At 46.2% G+C, this 21,307-nt stretch overlaps 1 protein-coding gene across 8 annotated transcripts in view; it reads right to left on the bottom strand.

The window, feature by feature from the left end:
* Window positions 1-21,307, bottom strand: part of LOC144704220 (uncharacterized) — a 156,862-nt gene that overhangs the window by 69,135 nt on the left and 66,420 nt on the right. For all 8 annotated transcript variants that reach the window (XR_013581767.1, XM_078576553.1, XM_078576549.1 and 5 more), the window contains one exon: window positions 8,132-8,210. Coding sequence is in view for 7 of the 8 variants with exons in the window: in XM_078576553.1 (XP_078432679.1) it covers window positions 8,132-8,210 (79 nt within the window). In the remaining variant the exon portion in view is untranslated. The remainder of the gene's footprint in view (window positions 1-8,131; window positions 8,211-21,307) is intronic.

Here is a 21,307-nt window from a genome sequence, read left to right as displayed (position 1 = left end):
CCTGCCCTCCCAAGCCATTCGGTCTATCGCTCGACTCCAGAGTGATGTTAAAATCCCCGCCAAACAGCATTGGGGACCCCTGAAAGAGGGAGGTGACTACCTCCAATGCCTCCCACAATCCGTGATGTCGGCCTGCAATGACCATATACCGATGCCACCATGCATTGAAATCCGTCGCTTCTTCTTCGTAGTTTAACAGTCGCCACGTACTGCCCTGTCCACGACCCTTCCTTAGCAAAGGTCGCTGTGTTCCATGCCACTAGTAAGCCCCCTGATCTGCCCGTGGCATTTACGGCCACAACACCCTCTAGAGAACCCCTTCCCACCAAGTTCCATACCTTAGTGTCCCATCTCTCCAACATCGTCTCTTGTAGGCACACCACATCCGCTCCCCATTGACACAAATAACTGCCCACAATTCCCCGCCTCCCTTCGTCCCGTAGTCCGTGTATATTCCACGATAGACACTTCATTGATGATCTGATGCTTGCCCCCCTTGCACCCTCTCCGGGGTTACTCCCACCTCCTCGGCCAACTCCACCATCGTCGGATGTGTGCCATGGACCACCTCCGTCACTGCGGCCTCTGTGTGGCTAGAGGACTCTGCAGCCTCTTCCCTGCTGTTTTGCTGATCTCTTGGCGCAGCCCTATGTGTCTTTCGACGAGCTGCCATCTTCTTCGATCGTCCGTCAGCGATTAGGCGTATCTGGCCGTTGTGTCCGGACACCACCCAGGTCTTCCTACCGTCCTCCTCCGTAAGCGCCAATTTTCCCCTTCGATAAACTCCCTTAAAACAGCGGAGATCATCATTAGTTATCTGTCTCACCCTTTTCCTCCCTGGGTTTTGATCTTGGAGGTTTTCGTGGACATTATCCTCCATGCTCGAGGCCGGCGGGATGGCCGATGATGTACCCTCCACATGGACCGGGGCCCCGCTCGCCCCATCCTGTACGTCTTCCTCCATTGAGGCTTCGTCCTCCGGCACTCCCGTGGGGGAATCACCCTTCCCCTCCACCGCCTTCCGATGGGCATCCTGTCTTCCGAACTCTCCTAGCGTGGCTGGAGGGGTCTTGGCCCTTATCCTAGCTTAGAATGACCGTGTATATCCCTGAGCCCAGACTGACTCAGGCAGCTCCTCCCCTTCTATCACTTCGACCTCTAGCAGCACCACATTTGGGTCCCCAAATTCTAACCCCGTCGAGATGATGCTTTTAAGTCGGCCGAAAGAGGCGACCAGGTTTGCTAATGTCATCTCTCGACAGTGCACCAGTGGGACCCCGTGCACCTCCACTAGTATCCCCATCTTTTTAACTCCCTCAGCCCCATCGGAAGGGAGGACTCACCGCCACCTCACCGCCGCCTCACCTCCGTGGTATCAGTGACCCGTTGCTTCCATCCGCATACCGCGACATGTGAGGCCCCTCGAAGGAGCAAGGAATGTGCACCTATCCTTTGCACCTCCGCCTGGTCCAACTGAGGGAATTTCTGCCATAAGTCGGCGCGAACATTCTCAACATCAGGATAGTCCCCAAAAACATCGCCCACCAAGCACTTTTGGAGGATGCTGGAACATGTGTCATCTCCGTCTACTTCTCCTTGGGCCATTTGTTGACCTGGGCTTCGGACCGGATATCCCACTTGCGCCTGGCGATTGCTCCCTTCCCCTCCCCCTTGACGGCACTCATATTGACGGTGCCCTATCCTTCTGCACCGGCGGCAAACCACTGGATCCCGACAGAGGCACGCAGGGTGGCCCGACAATAAACACCTAAAGCATATGTTCTTCTCCCCAACTGACCTCTGAGGGGCATGCTGGCCCCTCTTTGCCCGACGGGATCTCACCTCCACCCAGCCGTCGTTGTCTCCTACCTCCGCGTCCCTGGTTTCCTTTCCCGTCTTGCAATTCCGGCTTGCTCCTGGCGTGGCTCTATCCGCGGCAGCGAAAATATGGTCCTCTTGAGCTTCCCCATCCTTGTTTGTGTGCCTGGGGGGACGGTGCTCTCTTGGTGGCGCCCCCCTCTTCTCCATTTCGTGTGGTGTGGGGCCTCTTTCCGCTTGCCCCTTTTGAATGACCCTGCTCCCCCTATCCCGGAGCTCTGGCCCTTCCGCAAGATGTGCATACATGGGTCCCTTACCCTTATCCTTCTCCATTCCTGTCATCCGAGTGCTGCAATCTTACCCATCCCGGCGGATCAGGTTCTGTTCCGGCTCTGCTAAGACTTGGGATGACCCCCTCCAAGCGCCCTCATGGTCTTCAAGATCTCCCCCCCGCCCCTTCCCTCCATGTGGAGGTGTGTGGGGCCCTTTCACCTTGGGCACGGTGGGACCCTCCCCCATGGCCGCGGTGGAGCCTGTCGTCTAGATGCCACCGTAATGGTCAGTAGCCATAACTCCAAGAACTTTGTCACAGTGGTCCCCGGGTGCCCTGTCGGAGGTCCTCCCACCAGAAATCGCCCCCTGGACAATCCCGCAGGAATCTTGCCCTGTCGAGGTTATGGGGTGATCTTCTTTGCTGGTCCAGAGGAGATCTCCCGCATGCTTGGTTGAAGGCCTGAAATTCGTCGCGGTGCCCCCCAACACGTCGGGATGTGAGGCCACCAACCCCCCCAGAAGGAGCTTTACGGTATGTTTCCCACAATCTATTTCCTCCTGGATGAACGTGTCGGGGTCCCCTTTCGACACATCCACGCTGAACAGCGGCATGTCTTTTCCCATCGAGTCGCTCATCTCGTCCGACACAATCGTATCGTCCCGCATCGTACAACCCCTTGGCGTAGAACCTGGCGTCCATGGGAGCTAAATTGCCCGACGTCGGGAAATTTTCCTTTTTTTTTTTTTCCGACGGGCTGGTCGAGCTCTGCCAGTCGAGCTCCGACAGGGAGTTCGACGATCGCCGACGGTCACTCTCCGGCGATCTCTGGCGGGCTAGCTACCCTTGCTCCGACGATCTCCGACAGACGAGTTTCTCCGAGGGTCGAGCTCCCGGGGCTCCGCCGATCTCCGATGGTCGACCTTTGATGGTCGGACCTTCTCCGGTCAAGGCAGTCGATCTCCGATGGTCTCCGACAACCTTCTTCCCAACGATCTCCGAGATCTTCACCCCGACGATCTCCGACGGTCGACCTTTTCCCCTTCTCCCCTGTCGAGCTTCGACCTGCCCCGACGGTCGGCCTTTTTTCCCTGTCGTTTTCCCCGCCAATTCGCCGCCGTTGTCCCTCACAGGTTCTCCCCCACCGGTTCTCCCTCACCGCCTTCTTTCACTGCCGTTCGCCCCTATATATATATATAGAGAGAGAGAGAGAGAGAGAGAGAGATTGATCGGGTACAATGAAAGCATTTCAAATTAAATGGCTTACAAGAGGCTTTAATCAGAGCCAGATATTTCGGACAAGATGCTCTAAAGAAGACATTATGTGCAGTAAAAATCAATGACTCTTTTGTTTCTTTCTTTCCTTTCCTCTTCACGGTATTCTTCTCCACCCCTCACTCCAATGGCCTGCATTCTGACGGTGATGGCTTCTTTAGTCATGCTGTCTCCTATTCGTTGAAGGTGTGATGTCATTGTCATCATTGTCCAACATGCGCTGATTCTGAATGGCCAAGGCAGTCCATAAAGGAGTTGGATTGGAAAGGAAAATGAGAAAGCTTGCCCTTCATTCCTAAAACCCTGGTTCTTCCAGCACAAGATGGGTTCTTAATTTAAAAAACTGGCTAATTCATCCTTTGCACTCTTAGGAGAAGAAGCACTTGGATAATCAAACACAAGAGAACAGTCGCAAGGAAAACTAAGAGAGAAAAATAGCGGTATTCAAGTGTCTCATAAGGGTTACAGTGCACGCCTTATTTAATTCTACAATGAAGAAAAAACTCAACATCAGAAGTATGGGACCAAAGAGATGTTCCTTTCACATAACATACATTTCAAAACATGTCAAAGCAGAGTTTACGATTCTGTCAGGTCCGAAAAATAAACCAAATGGCATAACATTCAGAAGACAACACGCCAGAGCAGACTATCTCACTGGTCATCTGGAAAAAATTGTTTAATAGTCAAATCAAAAGATCATTGTGCCCACTCAGATGGAATGAGATAAATAGTATGAGCCCTATCGGTCAATTCATGTGAAGTCTAATAATTACATATCATATCCCCTGCTCAAGAATCTGGAGCTACATAAGAAACATGGCAGATAAATGATATAATGGAGAGTGAAAAAAAATTCCAGACCATTTGTTGGGAGTATATAAGAAAAACTAGAAGCCTGCACTAGGGACTATCAAAAACCCCTCCAAACCGTGGTCAGGGCCAGGTGTAAAATTTCTGAAACTCTATGAGAGTTAGGAAGAAACAAAAGGTGGGGTTTATCAGCTGTCTTTTGGAATAACATGGTATGGACTTAACATGGTATTGAAAAGTGTCACGATCCACTAAGCAAACTAGGGGCATTATCGTCTTTGTGCATTTCATTGGTATTTCCCTTTAAATATGTAGCCCTCCTCGTTAGAGGGCATGAGTTGTTAGTCATATTTTCCTTCCAGTAGTCTTCTTCTCTCTCGACGACGTCCACTCCGTCAAGTCCCGTTCCTCCGGCGACGTCCACTCCGTCACTCTCTGCCTCTCTCGTTCCCTTGGCATCATCCACTCCGCCAGGGTCAGCCTCGTTCTCGATACGATCCCAGCTGGGATCCTATCAAAAAGGGATATTCAGTAACCGATACCATTAAAACATATCCAGAATCTTTTGAAATTTAGATCTTGGGAAAACCGTCATAATGGAGCCATGCGATCTTCGAATATCAAGTAGAATTGAAAATGTAGCATGTATAAGTTATGAAAGTAGACGAGAAACAAGATAGAATTAAGATCTTCCTCAAGAGGTATCCCTCCCACCAGCGGTTACTCCCCGTGTTCTGGTCTTTCAATCACTCTGGACTGCCTCTGACGACTTTTTGAAAAAAAATATCACACCCTTCTCCCTCTCAAGCTTTGATGGCGCAGGCCCGGACACCCCGTCAGAGTCGTCATCATCGTCCCCGACAGCACCTGCTCCAACCCCGGATACGTCTTCGGAGACGTCACCACCGCCCTCGACAGCGCCGGCCGTCCGCGTTCAGCCCGCCCGGCAAGCCAAGGCGTCGGTACGCACACTCGGATTCAAGTATTCCGGGTAATGGACACCGTATCGTTATATTTTACGTCTTTGTTTCTTTATTCGTCTTTGTTTTAGTCATCTCTGTACGTAGTTTACCGACTCGTCATGATCGTATGTAGTGGAGGGAGGTTCATCCTATAAGGATCTCCTTCCCCCCACCTTCGCTCGTCGTCGGTTCTGTTTTCGTCAAGGTCCTAGGATTAGTCCGTTATGTTTTCTTATTTTCACTTTTGTTTTGTGTTTTGGACTTAATGGGCCAACCTTCTCCCTCCCCTATATAAGGGAAGAGAGTTGCCCTAAAGAGACTTACGTTGTTGTTTTATGAAAGAAATTATATCCCCTCGTTGGGTTTGAAGAATCTGTACGCTCGTTCTTGAAGAAGAATTAGGGTTACGCCTGGTGAAGGAGAAGAAGGGAAGAAGCCTACGGTGGTGGCGAAGCTAGTAGCTGAAGGAGGAGACTTGGAGAGGAAGGAACGCCGCCCCAGATCCGGCGTCCTCGCTCTGCCCGCGTGGCGCCGCCCTCCGCTTGCGCACCCGCGCGCCAGCGCGAGCACCTGTGCCGCTGAGCGAGTCCGCACGGCTAGCGCACGCCCGCGCCACTCGGCGCCCACGGATCCTCTGTTGTGGGCGACCCGCGTCAGGTACTGAGCGCCTGTGTTGCACCGGTCAATCTGCTCTCCTCTCCTCGACAGTAGTCTCAACCTGCCACCGCTCGGCGTCGCTGACGGCCTTCCCACTCCAGCCCAGGCCTTCCCCTGGCCGTTTCATCGCCACTGTGACCGGGTCTCATTGCCGGCGACGCCCCGCCACCTCGGCTACCAGCCGTCGCCCCTCACGGTGACGACGACGGCCTCCTGCATTTTGTTGCCTACTCAGACTTCTACGCCGGCTCGACTTGGTTCGTACTGGACGCCGGCCGCTGGTTGATGTGCTGCATCTCGCAGTGCAACTCCCTGCAGTGCCCTGCTACGCACAGTGCGTCCACCTGCACGCCTGACTGCCTGTTGCCGCACGCGTGTGGCCCATCGCCGGGACCCTGTGCCATGCCGCGCTGTCCGCGCTAGACGCGGTGTCTGCCGCTGATCTATCGCGCGGTACTTAGCCGTTCCCACCAACTATCAGGCCCGCGCCCCACGCACTCGACAGAGTGCCGGTCCCAGTCTCCGGCTGGTGGGGCTCTTCTACCGCGACCCGGCTGCCGCTGTTGCTTACCCCCGGTGCCCCGAGCGGCTCACTCTCTCTCACCGATCGCGACTGGTGGTTAGCACCCCGGTACCTCCTGTTCGCCTGCTGACATCCACCGTCCCAGCACCGACATTGCGGCCCGGGAACTTCTGCAAGGCTGAGAACGACCCGTCCTCCTTTGGACGAACCGAGGTACGCCGTCCCTTGCCCGTCTCTTATTTCTGACAGTACGTCGCCGTTTGCCTCCACCGCGCTCGGTTTAGACGTAGGTGAGCGAGACAGGGCGAGTGAAAACGCCGATTGTTTGAGCATCTCTCCTGGTTCTGGACGAGTCGGGCTCGCTCTTCACGTGTGGGTGCTATCTGGCGGGGTAATTCCCGTTCGGCGCCGTAGTGACCTCGCCCCTCCCGGACGAGGGTCAGGAGGTCCCCTACCTTCTCCGGGCGACCCCGTCGATTCCCGGACGTCGGCTTCTACCTGTTCGTCGGCAGCTGCGCGTACTACACTCCCTTCCGTGTCATTTCATCGTAGCTCGTCTCTTCAGGAATCCCCGTACCCGACGAACCCCAAACATTCGTCGCGTATCGCCTCTCCTTCGACACCGAGTACGAACCCTCGGTGACGGCAGGACTTCGTCTCGTACGTGGTCGTGCATCAAGCTTTATTCCTACGATCCTCCAGAACGTTGGAGTTTATCTGCACGTGTGTTGAAGTGGCAGCATTCCTCTTGAGCCTCCTGTGATACGCTCTTGAAAATAACGTATCAGTATCATACTTTGTGAATAAAGCATATAAAAAGGGGTTGTCAATATTTCTACAGTATGATATGGTTATGAAAGGTGATAGAATGATCTCTCATTCACTTGATCTCCAGTAGCGCTTCCCTTGATGGATCTCTATCCCTCTCTCAATCGACCACCTATCCACCTCCTTCCTATTATCCTCTACCGATACAACCTTAGGGGTTGTCTCAGAATCAGAACAAGGATTTGCCATATTCATCTGTTGTGCCAATCATCAATTTTTCATTTCTCTTGTCCCTAATACAGTGAGCAAGTTCCCTGAGACTTTATGACATTGATAAGATCCCGCTAAGATCATATCGTCTCTGATGTAATTTGAGGATAAGGAGAGTTCCCAGGGTGAAGAGGAGAAGGGGAATGGTCGGGGGAAGGCCGACCTGAAGGGGGAGGGATCGGCCGGGGACAAGCCGCCTGAAGATGCGGTGAGGGAGAGACGATCACGAGGACGGGGATCGTAGAGGGAGATGGAGCTTGGACAAGACGAGAGGAGGGGAGGGAAAACAATCCTTTAAATTTTTAAAAAGGAACAAAAAGCCAAACATGACGAGAATGCCCCCGACGCGGCCCGCGGAACCCTATCAGACATCTCCATCATCTATGATTTTGACCTGATCTGAACTAAATTCTGAGACCTCACATGCCATTCTGTAGTCTTATTAAACAGGTATTGCTTTCAAATATCTCAGTTAGAAATACATTCCAAAATTATAATTCAGATTAAGTTTCTGAATTTGTTAGGTTGGTAGTGTCAAGACTAGCGCAATGTTCTGGCCCTGAAAATACATTGCAAGAACAGCAAAAAAAAGTTCTCTTCTGACATGCATCCTGAGTCATTTATTTATTAAAAATTGATCGAGCACCATCTCAATTAATCTAATCCACAGCAGACTCATTTAAAAACAAAAAATAGACTTAACTGAGGATCATACTATAATCTCTCAAAAATAAGATATTTACAACACATACTGCCAAAAGATACCACACTCACTGTTAGAAAGCTTAAGATTGATTCAACTCTGGAAGCATAGTCATCCCGATACTGACTAGGTTTATATTTCAAATATACCCTGCAAATGGTGGACGGTATTGATCAAATTTCATATTTATAACTACAAATAAAAAACAAATGGAAACAATAAAAACTGCCACATCAGCTAAAACCATCAAGTATTCAATTATCAAAATAACAAGAAATTTGTAAAAATAGACTTTGTTAAAACTAGAAGTCTTCGAGTAATTTGTGTAGAAATCAAGAATCATAAAAAGGCTCAACCCTCATAAATTGTTTTAGGGTTCAGCACATGCTATTGATAATGGGAAAGAGAGGGAATCCGAAATGGGCCCATGTTAATGGACCATTACATACAGATATTGTAAAAATAAGAATTTTTTTTTTTGAAAGAATAAAAATAATAATAATAAGAATGTATCATGAAAATAAGAATGTATCATGAAATAAGCACGTTCCCCTCAAGCTGGTGAGTGGACATTATCTACTCTCAGTTTGCAATACAGACAGGCCTTTGGTGAAGATATCAACTCCCTGTGGAACCAAAGAAATATGCAGACTGCAGAATCTTTGGTACCATCCTTGATCAATAGCCTCCTCATGCTCTGCTAGAGATAGCTGGTAATATACTTCAATAGGATTGGTACAGGGCTGCAAGTCCACCTTAACAAGCTCTTGAAGAAGGTCAGCAAGTTTATTTCTGTGGTGAAAGAAAGGTAGAATTGGTAGAAGATGGCACCTTAATACCAAGAAAGTAAAGTGATGGCCGGAAATATGTGATGTAGAATTCAACTGGATGATGTGAAGCCAGCTGAGCTGCTATAATGTCATCCACGTAGACAACAAGGGTTACTCCCCCAGACGATGAATGATGATAGAAAGGGTACATTCACATTTGCACTAAGACTAACCAAAATCTTTCGTAATAAAATCAACCAAACCACGCCCGAAGCGACTTATTGACGCCAAATTAGACTTTCATAAGACACCAAAGAAGAAGTAGCATAGCAAAGAGGCAAGGACATGTAAAGCTAACCATTAAAATCGCCATGTATGAATCATTCTTGATGTCAAATATTCGCAGAGGCCAACCATGATATGCCACAAGAGCAGTTACAAGGCTAATAGTGTCCATTTTAGGAATGGAGGCAAATGTATCCAGGTAGCCAACCATGATTACCCCCTTTTAGACACAAGTAGGACCTTATATCGCTCAAGAAAGCCGTCAAATTTTTACTTGGCAGTATAGGTCCAACGGCAACTAACCAAATATTTTGCCTGAGCCAAAGGAACAAGATCCCAAGTCTCGTTTTTGTCCAAGGCAGCAAGTTCTTCGATGGTGTGACACCACACAAGATTAGCTAATGATACACCCGCAATCTTCTGAATGGCAATGGAATCAAAACTGGTAAAGAAGGCATTGTAAGACGGGGAGAGACAACGGAAGGAGACCTAAATGGCCAAAAGATAAAGAGTATTTGAGGTAAATGGCAGAAAGGTTTTGTGGAGGGAATGTGAAGATTATCATAAGAGGGAAGAGGGGAGGTGGCTCAATAGGGGCAAGTTACGGGTGAGGTGAAAGCTTAGGTGATGGAATAGATCGTCATGGGAGGACATGGCCGCTGATTGTATGTGGTCCAATGAATTTCTGTGTAGGAGCAAAGTTAGGGTGGGTGGATGGAGGATCAGCAAAGGAATGCAATGAGGAAGGTAATACAGAACAGGACGGTTCAGAATGAGAACCAAGAATTGGAGGAGATCCAAGAGGAATAACAAACTCATCAAGCAGGCGAGGAGAACAGGAAGATGTGGAAGAGTAGACGGGAGTGAACTCATCAAAGGTGACATATTAACTCAAAAGGAAGTGATGGGTATATAGATGATAGCATCTTTAGTCCTTTTGATGAGGAGACACCCACAAAGACCAATTGCAGCGCCTTAACCGTGACCTTGACTCGAGAAGGGTGATGGTTGACGCCACAGGAAATGAACCAAAAAATATGAGGAATAAGGTTAGTTTTCAGTGAAACCAATGGATAGGCCTGATGCAAGGCATCAAGGGGAGGGATACGAGAAAAGACGCAAGAGGGAAGGTGGTTGATGAGATGGACTGTGGTGAGAGAGGCTGCATCCCTGAAGTATTTAGGCATGTTTAAGTTAAGGATAAAAATAGGATGGTATCAAAGATGTCACAAACTTGTATTCAGATAGACTGCTCTGTTGATGGGGGCATGGACAAGATGTTTTACGAATGATGTCATGAGAAGTGAAGAACATGAAAAGGGTGGAGCAGAAGTGTTTAGAGATGTATCAAAAGGATTCTAGATGAGGGCATGGAACAAAATGATAGTTTGACTAAGGTCAGATCAGTTTGGCTACAAACGGCACAAACTACAACACATGAGTCTATGCCATGAGAAGGATCAGATATTAAATTTGGAGGAAAACTCCAAGATTTGGTTCTAGCACCATAAAGAAATCAAGAATAAAGAAGAGGCTCAACAGTCGTATCGGTTATAATGGGAGGACAGAATCGGACAAGGCCACATGTTAATGGGCCATTACATAGAGATATATCAGAAATAGGAAAAGCAATAGGTATTACTCTAGTGCAGCAGGAGGGACGTGTGACATGATGGGACAAAGTCGTCACGGATGACGGAATTTCAAATAAAGTAAAAAGAGGAAAAAAAAGAGAGATTGAATATAATATTTAGAATTAAATGAGGGATACCGAGAGAGAGAGAGGGAGAATGAAAGAGGGAGTGGGGCATGAAAGAGAAAGAGAGGGACACTGAAAGGGGGAAAGGAACTCAGACAGAGAGGGAGAAGAGGGGGAGGAAACAAAGAGAGAGAGGGAGTCTAAGGGGGGGGAGACTGAAGAAGAGAGGGAGACGAATAGAAAGAGGGAGAGGGAGAAGGAGAGAGAGAGAGATGGAGACAGAAAGAGAGAAAATGTTAAAAATATGTCAAACTAGACAATTACAATATTTAATTGTGGACATATCCTTTCGTCACCTGTGACGGGGACGCCATCTGGTGGAGGGATGAGGACGGGATGACAGTTCATGGGACAGTGACCAAAACACGACGGAATTTTTGAAAATCCTGGGACACGTAATGGAATCGGAGACGTGACGAACTTGATATCATGCTCTCATCTCTCAGCGCTCGTCATTCGTCCACTCATGTCAGGGTCGTCACGTCCTGGACATGCCATTCCCTACCTCAGATGAACGTGGAATCCCAAACACTTCCGCTGCTTAATTCAGTCCAATGTGGTGGATCCACATAGCTGGCTCATGGAGGTATAAGCCCAGACACTTCTTCTCCGTTATCATCTTGGATCCAATGGACCATTCAATCGGGTGCCACAGCCCATATGTCCCCTGACTCACGTTGTTTCCTCACCTACACCTCCTCTTCCAGCTTTAGTAAAATTAAAATTGTGTGATCACCTCCTTACTGCTGCCAAGGTGGGGTGTGTCCAACTTTCCTCCCATATTACTCTTAGCTATGTACTCCATATTCCACGCCTTACCGTGAAATTCCAATCAGTTTGTCGCCTTATTCAAGACTTAGGTCAGGATTTATCATTCACACCTAATAAAGGCTTCTATTGTGGGCATCCTACACCTGATAAGGTGTCGGAACAGAAGGCTACACTTGCTAAGGAAAACGATGGTCTCTACATCCTTCCGTGCTCTCATTCGGTCTGTAATGTAGGAGCTGCTCTCTCCTCTATGACACACATCCCCTTTGGCTTCTTCACAACCATTTGGACCATCCTTCCTCCCCTAATCTCAAGTTGAAGTTTCCCTGTTTGTTTCATGGACGTCCTATGGTTGAGTTTGTTTGAGAACTGTGTCATTTGTCAAAACATACTCAGAGAACGTATCCCCCTTCAGATCCTCTTCATGCTCTTCTTCTCCCTTCACTCTCATTCATAGGGACATATGGGCACGATGGTTGATGACTCCACCCGCTTAACATGGGCTTCTCTTAAAAAAAAATCTGACTTCAGACGAACTGTCATTTTGTTCCATTCTCTCATCCAGAACCAGTTTGCTACAACCCCAAAATGCGTACGCTCCGACAATGCCCATGATTTTCTTAACTCCACCTTTTCTACTTTCTTCAATTCCCAAGGCTTTGTTCATGAAACATCATGTGCCTACACTCCGCAACAGAATGGCCTTGCTGAAAAAAAGTTTCGCCACATATTTGACACCACCTGAAGCCCTCTTCATAACATGAACATACTAAAATATTTCTTGGGATGAGTCCTCCCTCACTATTGTCCATCTCATCAACCGTCTTCCCTCATGTCGCTTTTTTCATATCTCTCCCCTTAGTGGCCTGCATCACACCTACCCAACTGTGTCTTTGAAAACTAACCTTACTCCCCACATTTTTGCGTATATTTTCTATGTCGCCAACCATCACCCTTCTCGAGACAAACTAAATGCCAAAGCGCTCTGATGTGTATTTGTGGGTTATTCATCAAACCAAAAAGCGCATAATGCTATCATCCATCTACTCATCGTTTCTTTGTGAGTAAGGATCTCACCTTTGATGAGTCAACGTCTTTCTATTCTTCATCATCGTCCTCGCTCACTTCATCTTATCATACACTTGACAAGTCCCTTGAATTTGTTAAGACCCCATCCAACACGGACAAGTAGAATGAAAATGAAAGATAGCCAATGCCAATATGAAGAACTCACTCAATATTCATAGATCTTGCATCTCAATCCCATGGAAAATATAGTGATCGCAGTTCACGAACAACAGATAGAATCGAACATGTAACTATGGCAAACATACGAAGAAATCACAGTACTAGACAGGTAGAGTATAAGAACAACTCTCCTGAGAGATTCTTAACTGCTTCAATCAGATCGGTCTTCCGCAGCTCCGCGGAGGAGGATCTCCTTCCACACCAACAGGGAAACAACTAACCACTTCTTGGTGATCTGAAAAAAAATATACCCCTTCTTTATATAGAGATTTCCCCCGCATTATTCAAATAGTCATACACGTGCGGTGTAAGTCTTGCATATCCTTTTGCTTTGGTAAGTCTTCGTCAAAAACTTGTCAGATTTCCTCGTTCCCCTTGCTCCTATTCCAATTGTTTCTGAGTCTACTCATCCTCAAAAATTCAATGGGACCATGTATCTTCGGTGTCCATGCTCTCAATTAGTGATTTCTGCCCTCTCACCTAAGTCCACACATGAATCTACACCTGAGTCTACACATGTGTCTGCACTTAGGTTTGCACCAGAACCTTGTATTGTTCCTGCTGAGTTACCTACTTATCCTCTCCCTCCTGATGACCTTCACATTGATCTCCAAAAACCACTCATTCCGGTAGCTCCAAACCCCTTTATCCTTTGGCCGATTATGTCTCCTCCCATCGCCTCTCCTCCTCTTATAGAGCCTTTCTCAAGATTCATGATTCCATTACCATTCCAAAGATAGTGGATGCAGCATTGGTTCATCCTGAGTGGTGTCATGCCATGGAGGAAGAACTTGTAGCCTTGGAAAAAAACCAAACTTGGGATCTTGTTCCCTTGCCTCCTAGCAAACATCTGGTCGGCTGTCGTTAGGTCTTTGCCATCAAGTACAAGTTAGATGGCTCTTTTGAACAGCAACTGGCATGCCTTGTGGCTAAGGGTCATCCTCAGCAGCTTGGCATTGATTATTTGAAAACTTTTTCCACTTTGCTAAGATGAATACTGTTCGCTTGCTCATTGCCCTTGCTGCTCACCATAGGTGGCCTCTATAGCAATTTGACGTCAAGAATGCATTTCACAGGCACTAATTTGACGTCTTCTCAGGTCTGCCATCTTAAGAAGTCTCTCTATGGCTTAAAGCAATCTCCTCAGGCTTAGTTTGGTCGCTTCCCACACTCGATGAAATTTTTTGGCTATTCTGAATGCAATGGAGACCATTATCTTTTCTATTTTCATTCCTCGTTAGGGTGAGTAACACTCTTTGTTTACGTCGATGACATTATTATTATGAGGAATGACTCTCATGCGGCAGATCAGTTGGTTACATATCTTGCTGGTGAATTTGACATCAAACACCTCAGACCCCTCTGTTACTTTCTAGGTACTGAGGTCACATATTCTACTCATAGTATTTTTCTTTGCCAACGGAAATATTTTTTTTTTTTGGAAGAGAATAAGAAAGACCACCCTTAAGTGGTGGCCAACCTGCTACCATTAAAGATGAAACTTATGTACAATCAATATACAGACATGACCAGACCAGTCAACCAATCACCTCCCTCCAATCAAAGAAGACACTAATGCCTCAATGGTGTGAGTGACATTCTCCGCTGACGCTCACCTCCCCTTCAACACCACCTCATTTCGTTGTAGCCATAATGGCCATAGCACGGCCAGTATCTTCCCCCATTCCAACCTGCTTCGATACCTACCCCCTGTGACAGAGGTCCACAACGCCTCGTCGGAGGAGGTATCTACCCCTGGTATCTGCTGCGCTGCCCATACACCTTGGCCAAACTGACACATGAAGAATATGTGGGAGCAGTCTTCGTCGCCCTGGGCGCACGTGGGACACTCGACGGAAGCCTTTGGGTTCCACCTCCTGCGAAAGAACGTGTGACCAATCTTCGTCGCCTCAATAGCCAGCAGAAAAACCTCACTTTGAGAGGAACTTTTTGCCTCATCAACATGGTGTATGACTTGATGGTTGCTGAATCGCCCCCCCCCTCCTCCCCTCGGATCTTCAAATATGCACCCTTCACTGAGAAAGGCGGTCCTCGCCACACCCAGCCATCTCGATATTCATTCGACAGTCTGATGGGTAGAAGGATCTCTTGTAGCTCCATCAGTTCCTCAAACCGTAGGGCTGATAATGCTCCATTCATGATAGGGACCCAAGCTCCGTCCCAGCATTCGCCGACAGTAGCATCTGGGTTCCTCGCTAGAGCAAAGAGCCTTGGGTATTTCATCTTCAGGACGCCTTGATGTGCGGAAATAGCTAGAATGGAATGCGGAAAGTATGGAAAAACATCTCGTAATGTATTTAACCAGAAAATCGATTATGCTCCTGCGGAAGTATCTACTCGTTACGGAATCTTAGGTGTCGAAGTGTTTGGACCAATTATCACTCCAGAACCGAAAACCTGCCCCGCCCCCCAACCTGGGGTCAAAGAACTCCCGGATGTGGGGTATGCTTTGACGCGGACTACGCCATAAGGGGGACTCCCCCTGAGCCATAACCCACCTTCTCCCCCAATCTGTCTCTGAGCCATATCTGACCCTAAGGACCTTGAGGACAGAACCTCCGCTAATGCTGCAATCTTTTCCACCCATTTGGTCTGAAGTGCCAGGTTCATGGACTCCATGTGGAGCAACCCCAACCCTCCTTATTTCACGGGCTGACAGACCTCCTCCCATGTTATCAAGGGTACCCACTTATGGCCATCCTCTCCATTGCCTCCCCAAAGAAACCTCCTCATCAGCCCCTCCAAGCACTGTGCCACTATGGATGGTATTTTAAATACCAATAGGTAGAATATTGGGATCGCTGCGAGCACTGATCTCAGTAGCACCAAGCGACCCCCTTTTGATAACACTTTGGTCTGCCAGCCCTCCAACCGCCTCTCCACCTTCTCGATCACTGGTTGCCATTCTTTCGCTAAAATGTGTCTCCCCGTCAGTGGAAGGCCTAGATAGCTCATTGGTAGAGAACCCCAACGTGTGCCTAGTGTCAAACTTGCATGAGCCCTCTCTCCTCTCCAGCTGCTCTCTGCCCTGAAGCTCTGTCGGCTAGGGTTTTGGCCAAAAAACACACTTAATTCTATTGAACGGGATTGGCCTTTAAAAGGCCATACAGAGTGAGAGGGTGGGCCCCACATCACTTAAACAAAATGGGCCACTTATATCATGTGGCCCATAAGTACATTAAGAAGAGAATATGGAGAAAAACAAAAGAAAAGAAAAGAAGAAAATAAAGGCTGTCTAACACCCCCCCGCAAGTTGGGCGTGAATGTTGATCATGCCCAACTTGGAGATGAGTCTCTGGAACTGGGGACCAGGAAGGCCTTTGGTGAAGATGTCAGCAACTTGCTCCAATGACCTCACATACTCGAGTGTGATAACTCCTCCATCAATTTTTTCTTTAATGAAATGCCGATCAATCTCAATGTGCTTCGTCCTATCATGCTGAACTGGATTCTGAGCAATTGCAATGGCTGATTGATTATCACAGCACAGTTTAATATCCCCTTGGGAGAATAAACTAAGGTCTTCCATGATGCCTTTGATCCAAAGTGCTTCACGTACACCATGTGCTATGGCTCTGAACTCTGCTTCTGCACTTGAGAGAGCAACTACCTTCTGCTTCTTACTTCGCCATGTCACCAGACTGTTCCCAATAAAAGTACAATAACCAGAGGTGGATCTTCTGTCTGTTATTGAACCAGAAAAGTCAGCATCAGAATAAATCTTTACTGACACATCTTCATCTCTTGTGAACAATATACCTAGTCCCACTGTAGCCTTAAGGTACTGCAATACTCTGTTTGCTTCCTCGAGGTGAGCTTTACATGGATTATTCATAAACTGGCTCAAAGTACTAACAGCATACGAAATATCTGGTCGGGTATGATTTAGATAGATGAGTTTCCCGATCAACCTCTGAAACGAGTCTTTATTCACTGGAGGACTATCGTTCTCCTTACCCAGTTTAACATTGATGTCTGGTGTTCCCAGCGGTCTGCTGTCAAATTTTCCTGTCTCATGGAGTAGATCCAGAATGTACTTATGCTGTGAAATGAAAATTCCTCTTTTTGAGTGTGCAACCTCAATACCCAGAAAATATGTCAAGGCCCCCAATGCTTTAATATCAAACTTCTCAGAAAGTTGCTGGCTAAGTTGTTGAATTTCTTCCTCATTTTTTCGTGTGACAATTATATCATCCACACAGACACTAAGAATTGCCATAGAGCCAAAGGGACTGTGCTTGATAAACAGTGTATGATCATTGTTACTCTGCTGATATCCCAAACTTCTCATGACTGTGGAGAATTTTCCAAACCAGGCCCTTGGCGACTGTTTCAGGCCATAAAGTGCCTTCCGCAATTTACACACCACATTTGGTCTATCTGCTAGTTGGTATCCAGGAGGAGTAGTCATGTACACTTCCTCCTCTAAATCACCTTGCAGAAAAGTATTTTTAACATTGTCAAATAAAAGGGATATCTTGGGCCAAGCTCGGTGGGGCCCACTACCCGATTTTAAAATCGGGACAATAACGGCTAGTTTTTTACTAGCCGTTATGAACAGTAAATTAGCCGTTAAACGGCCTGTATATATACCTACTTGAGTAATAAAAAACTTGAATATTTTCTCTTAAATTCTGTTCTTTCTCTCTACTTCCTCTATTCTCTCATTCTCGCCCAAGAGTGTCTACACAATTCTGTCATGGTATCAGAGCAGGATCTCTGATCTTGCATTTGATATTTGTTGTTTTTTGGAGCTTAAGAGCATCCTACGGGAGGCTACCTAAAGTGTCCAGAGAATTGCTTCCGCTGCGTCTACACCATGACTGAGGAGTCAGTGAAGATTCAGGCCCCGGCCGTATCGTCTACATCATCTGGGCACCAGTTGATCGTCCCGGATCGATGGCTGACGCATCTTCCGGTGCTTGCAAAGTGCAATATATTCAATGGCCACAATCTCCTCCTGTGGTCAAGAACAATCCAAGCTGCCTTGAAGCCTCGCAATCTTCAACACCTTTTGACTGAAGATCCTCCAAACGAAGATCATCCAGACTTCCAGAGATGGACCATGGAGGAGGAATTCGTATTTGGTTGGATGCTTGATTCTCTCTCTTCAGAGCAGCTCACAAGGTACACATCATACGCGACTTCTAAAACTTTATGGAAAGCCGTCCATAGAAATCATTCTAAGAAGCATGACAAGACGAAGATAATTACTCTCATCGTCCAGTCATATACTCTCAAGCAAGGAGACATGGATGTGCTTACCTATTCCAATAAACTGAGAGACATTCACAATGAGCTGGATCATTGTCGTCCACCCTCTACTGATCCAGTGGCTAGAGCCCATGAGGCAACTAATCGCCTCTGTCAGTTCCTTAATGGTCTTAGACCAGAATTCGAACTTGTCAGGAGTCAGCTTTACAACCGAGAAGATGAACCCTCATATGACGAGGCTGAATCCAAGGTGATGCAAGAAGAAAGTCGTTTGAATTCTGTTAAAGGAGCCATTGAAGGTACAGCTTTTATAGCAAAGGTCAGCCCCAGCAGAAGGGAGATCAAGAAAAAACTAACAAAGAGGATATATTCTGTAACTACTGCAAAAAGAGAGGACATACCAAAGAGAAATGCTGGAAACTACATGGAAAGCCTCCCCGCATTGCAAGAGCACATCTAGCCCAGCAGGAACAAAATTCTGGTAATACTCTTCCCTCAATGCAGGACCTCCAGAAGGTGATAGAGGAAATTCAAAATTTGAAGACAATCATTCACTCTGGTTCTGTCATCGGCTCCACCTCAATGGCCAATACGGGTAACAATGATTTTTTAACACAAATAGCTTTGTTTACTAAGGATCTAACAACTGCTTGGATCCTAGATTCAGGGGCTACGGACCATATGTCATCTAGGGAGGAATCCTTCATGACATATGAAAACTTGCTCCTGGGAAGCATGTACAAACTGCTGATGGAACACTACTTCCAGTAGTGGGAATAGGCAATTTGGCCATACATCCAATTGGCAAACTTAAAAATGTTTTACACGTTCCAAATCTATTTGTGAATTTAATCTCTGTTCAACAGTTAGCTAAGATAAATGAGTATACTGTTCTGTTTGATAATCTGGATGCTTATTTGTGTCATAAGGAACTCGGGTGGAGGATTGGACTAGCTAAAGTCCAACAAGGACTCTACTACCTTCCATGCCAAAAACATGGAGTCTTAGGAGGAGATCAAACTAGAACAGTAGCTACTGCTACATCAAAGGAGTCACTTATGGCGATTCATCAAAGGATGGGTCATCCATCTTTCTTCCTCTTAAAACAAATGTATCCGCATTTATTCAAAAACTGTTTGATGGAAAATTTGATATGTGAAGCGTGTCAATTAGGAAAGTTTAAACGTACTACCTATCCACCAAGTAAATCCTACTCAACTAAACCTTTCCAAATAATTCACTGCGATGTTTGGGGACCCTCTCCACAACAGGATATACTAGGATTCAAGTATTTCCTAGTCTGTGTAGATGACTATAGTAGATATACCTGGGTGTTTCTTCAGAAACACAAACACGAAGTGACTCAAAATATCAAAGTGTTATGTGCCTTGATCAAGAGACAATTTGGTGATCCAGTACAAGGACTTAGAACAGACAATGCCAAAGATTTCCTAAACAACGGATTACTAGAATTTGTTACCAGTGAAGGTATAAGACATGAGACTTCATGTCCTTATACTCCACAACAAAATGGAGTTTCTGAAAGGAAAATTGGTGATATAGTGGACAGGGGAAGAACTTTACTAGTGCAAGGAAATGTCCCAACAAACTTATGGGGATTTGCAATCATGACAGCTACCCACTTAGTGAATAGACTTCCTTCAAGGACTCTAGATTTTAAGAGCCTACTTGAGTTAGTGGAAATGCACTATCCTAATGTGCGACTAAAAACAGGATTACCTGTTAAAATCTTTGGGTGTGTTGCCTATGTATACAATCATACGCATAAACAGAATAAGCTATCTACAAAAGGTTTGAAGTGTGTATTTATTGGATATTCTGTTACTCAAAAAGGATACAAGTTATATCATCCAATTACTCGAAAGTATATTGTATCCAAAGATGTAGTATTTGATGAAACATCCTTCTACTACAAGCCACATGGTACTGAAGCTCATAAAGATGTAACTCAGTTACTCACCAGTAAAGAGACACCAACACCAAATATGGATACTGACCAAGAAGTACGTGTAGAAGTTAGATTACCAGAGCAGGAATTTGACAATTCCCTTACTGAGACAAATGAGATCGAACCTACGGATATGAATCAAACAAATGAAACAGGAGTCACAACAAGAGAGCTGGAAGGGATACACAAATTGACCCCATACCCCAAATACTATCAGAGGAAGAAGAAAGAAAAATCAACAGACCTGTGGACTTGAGTGAAGGGGGAGAAAAAGGTAACATTACTGAAATTGAAACTGATAACCGTGGGATAGACTGGCCAATAGCCCTAAGGAAGGAAAAACGAACTTGTGTGAAACCTGTACCATATTCCATGGTAAACTATTTAAATTTTAAACAGGTCTCACCTGAATATAAAGTATTTCTCACTACAATACAAGACATTCAAATACCGAAATCCCCAGTTGAAGCCATGAAGAACATTGGATGGAAGGGAGCTATGGATGAGGAAATGAAGGCACAACTACAGAATAATACATGGGAGATAGTTAATCGACCAAAGGACAAAAAATCAGTGGGCTGCAGATGGGTATATACGATAAAATGTAAATCTGATGGAAGTCTAGATAGGTATAAGGCACGCTTGGTAGCCAGAGGGTATACACAAACATATGGAATTGACTATCAAGAAACCTTTGCTCCAGTTGCAAAGATTAATACCATTAGGATTCTTATTTCATTAGCAGTAAATCTAGACTGGCCACTAAATCAGTATGACATAAAAAATGCCTTTCTTAATGGAGAACTAAAGGAAGAGATTTATATGGATATTCCCCCTGGATATGAGGATCAACTAAGTCAAGGTAAAGTATGTCGACTCCGCAAGGCCTTGTATGGTTTGAAACAGTCACCCAGGGCCTGGTTTGGAAAGTTTGCCCAAGTAATGAAAAGCCTTGGCTATAGACAAAGCAATGGGGAACATACTATGTTTTTTAAGCTTCAAGATGATAGAATGATTACAATTCTATTAGTATATGTAGATGACATTATCGTCACTGGAAACAATCTTATAGAAATAGAGAATCTTGAAAAACGTTTAAACAAGGACTTTCAGGTTAAACAATTAGGGCCTCTAAAGTATTTCCTAGGCATAGAGTTTGCAAGGTCTAGTAAAGGGATAATAATGACACAACAGAAATATATTCTAGATA

The sequence above is a fragment of the Wolffia australiana genome, chromosome 6 (genome assembly GCF_029677425.1).
Source record: "Wolffia australiana isolate 7733 chromosome 6, ASM2967742v1".
Classification (NCBI taxonomy): domain Eukaryota; kingdom Viridiplantae; phylum Streptophyta; class Magnoliopsida; order Alismatales; family Araceae; genus Wolffia; species Wolffia australiana.
The sequence above is the reverse complement of the archived record's forward strand: the minus strand, read 5'-3'. Positions and strand labels throughout refer to the sequence as shown.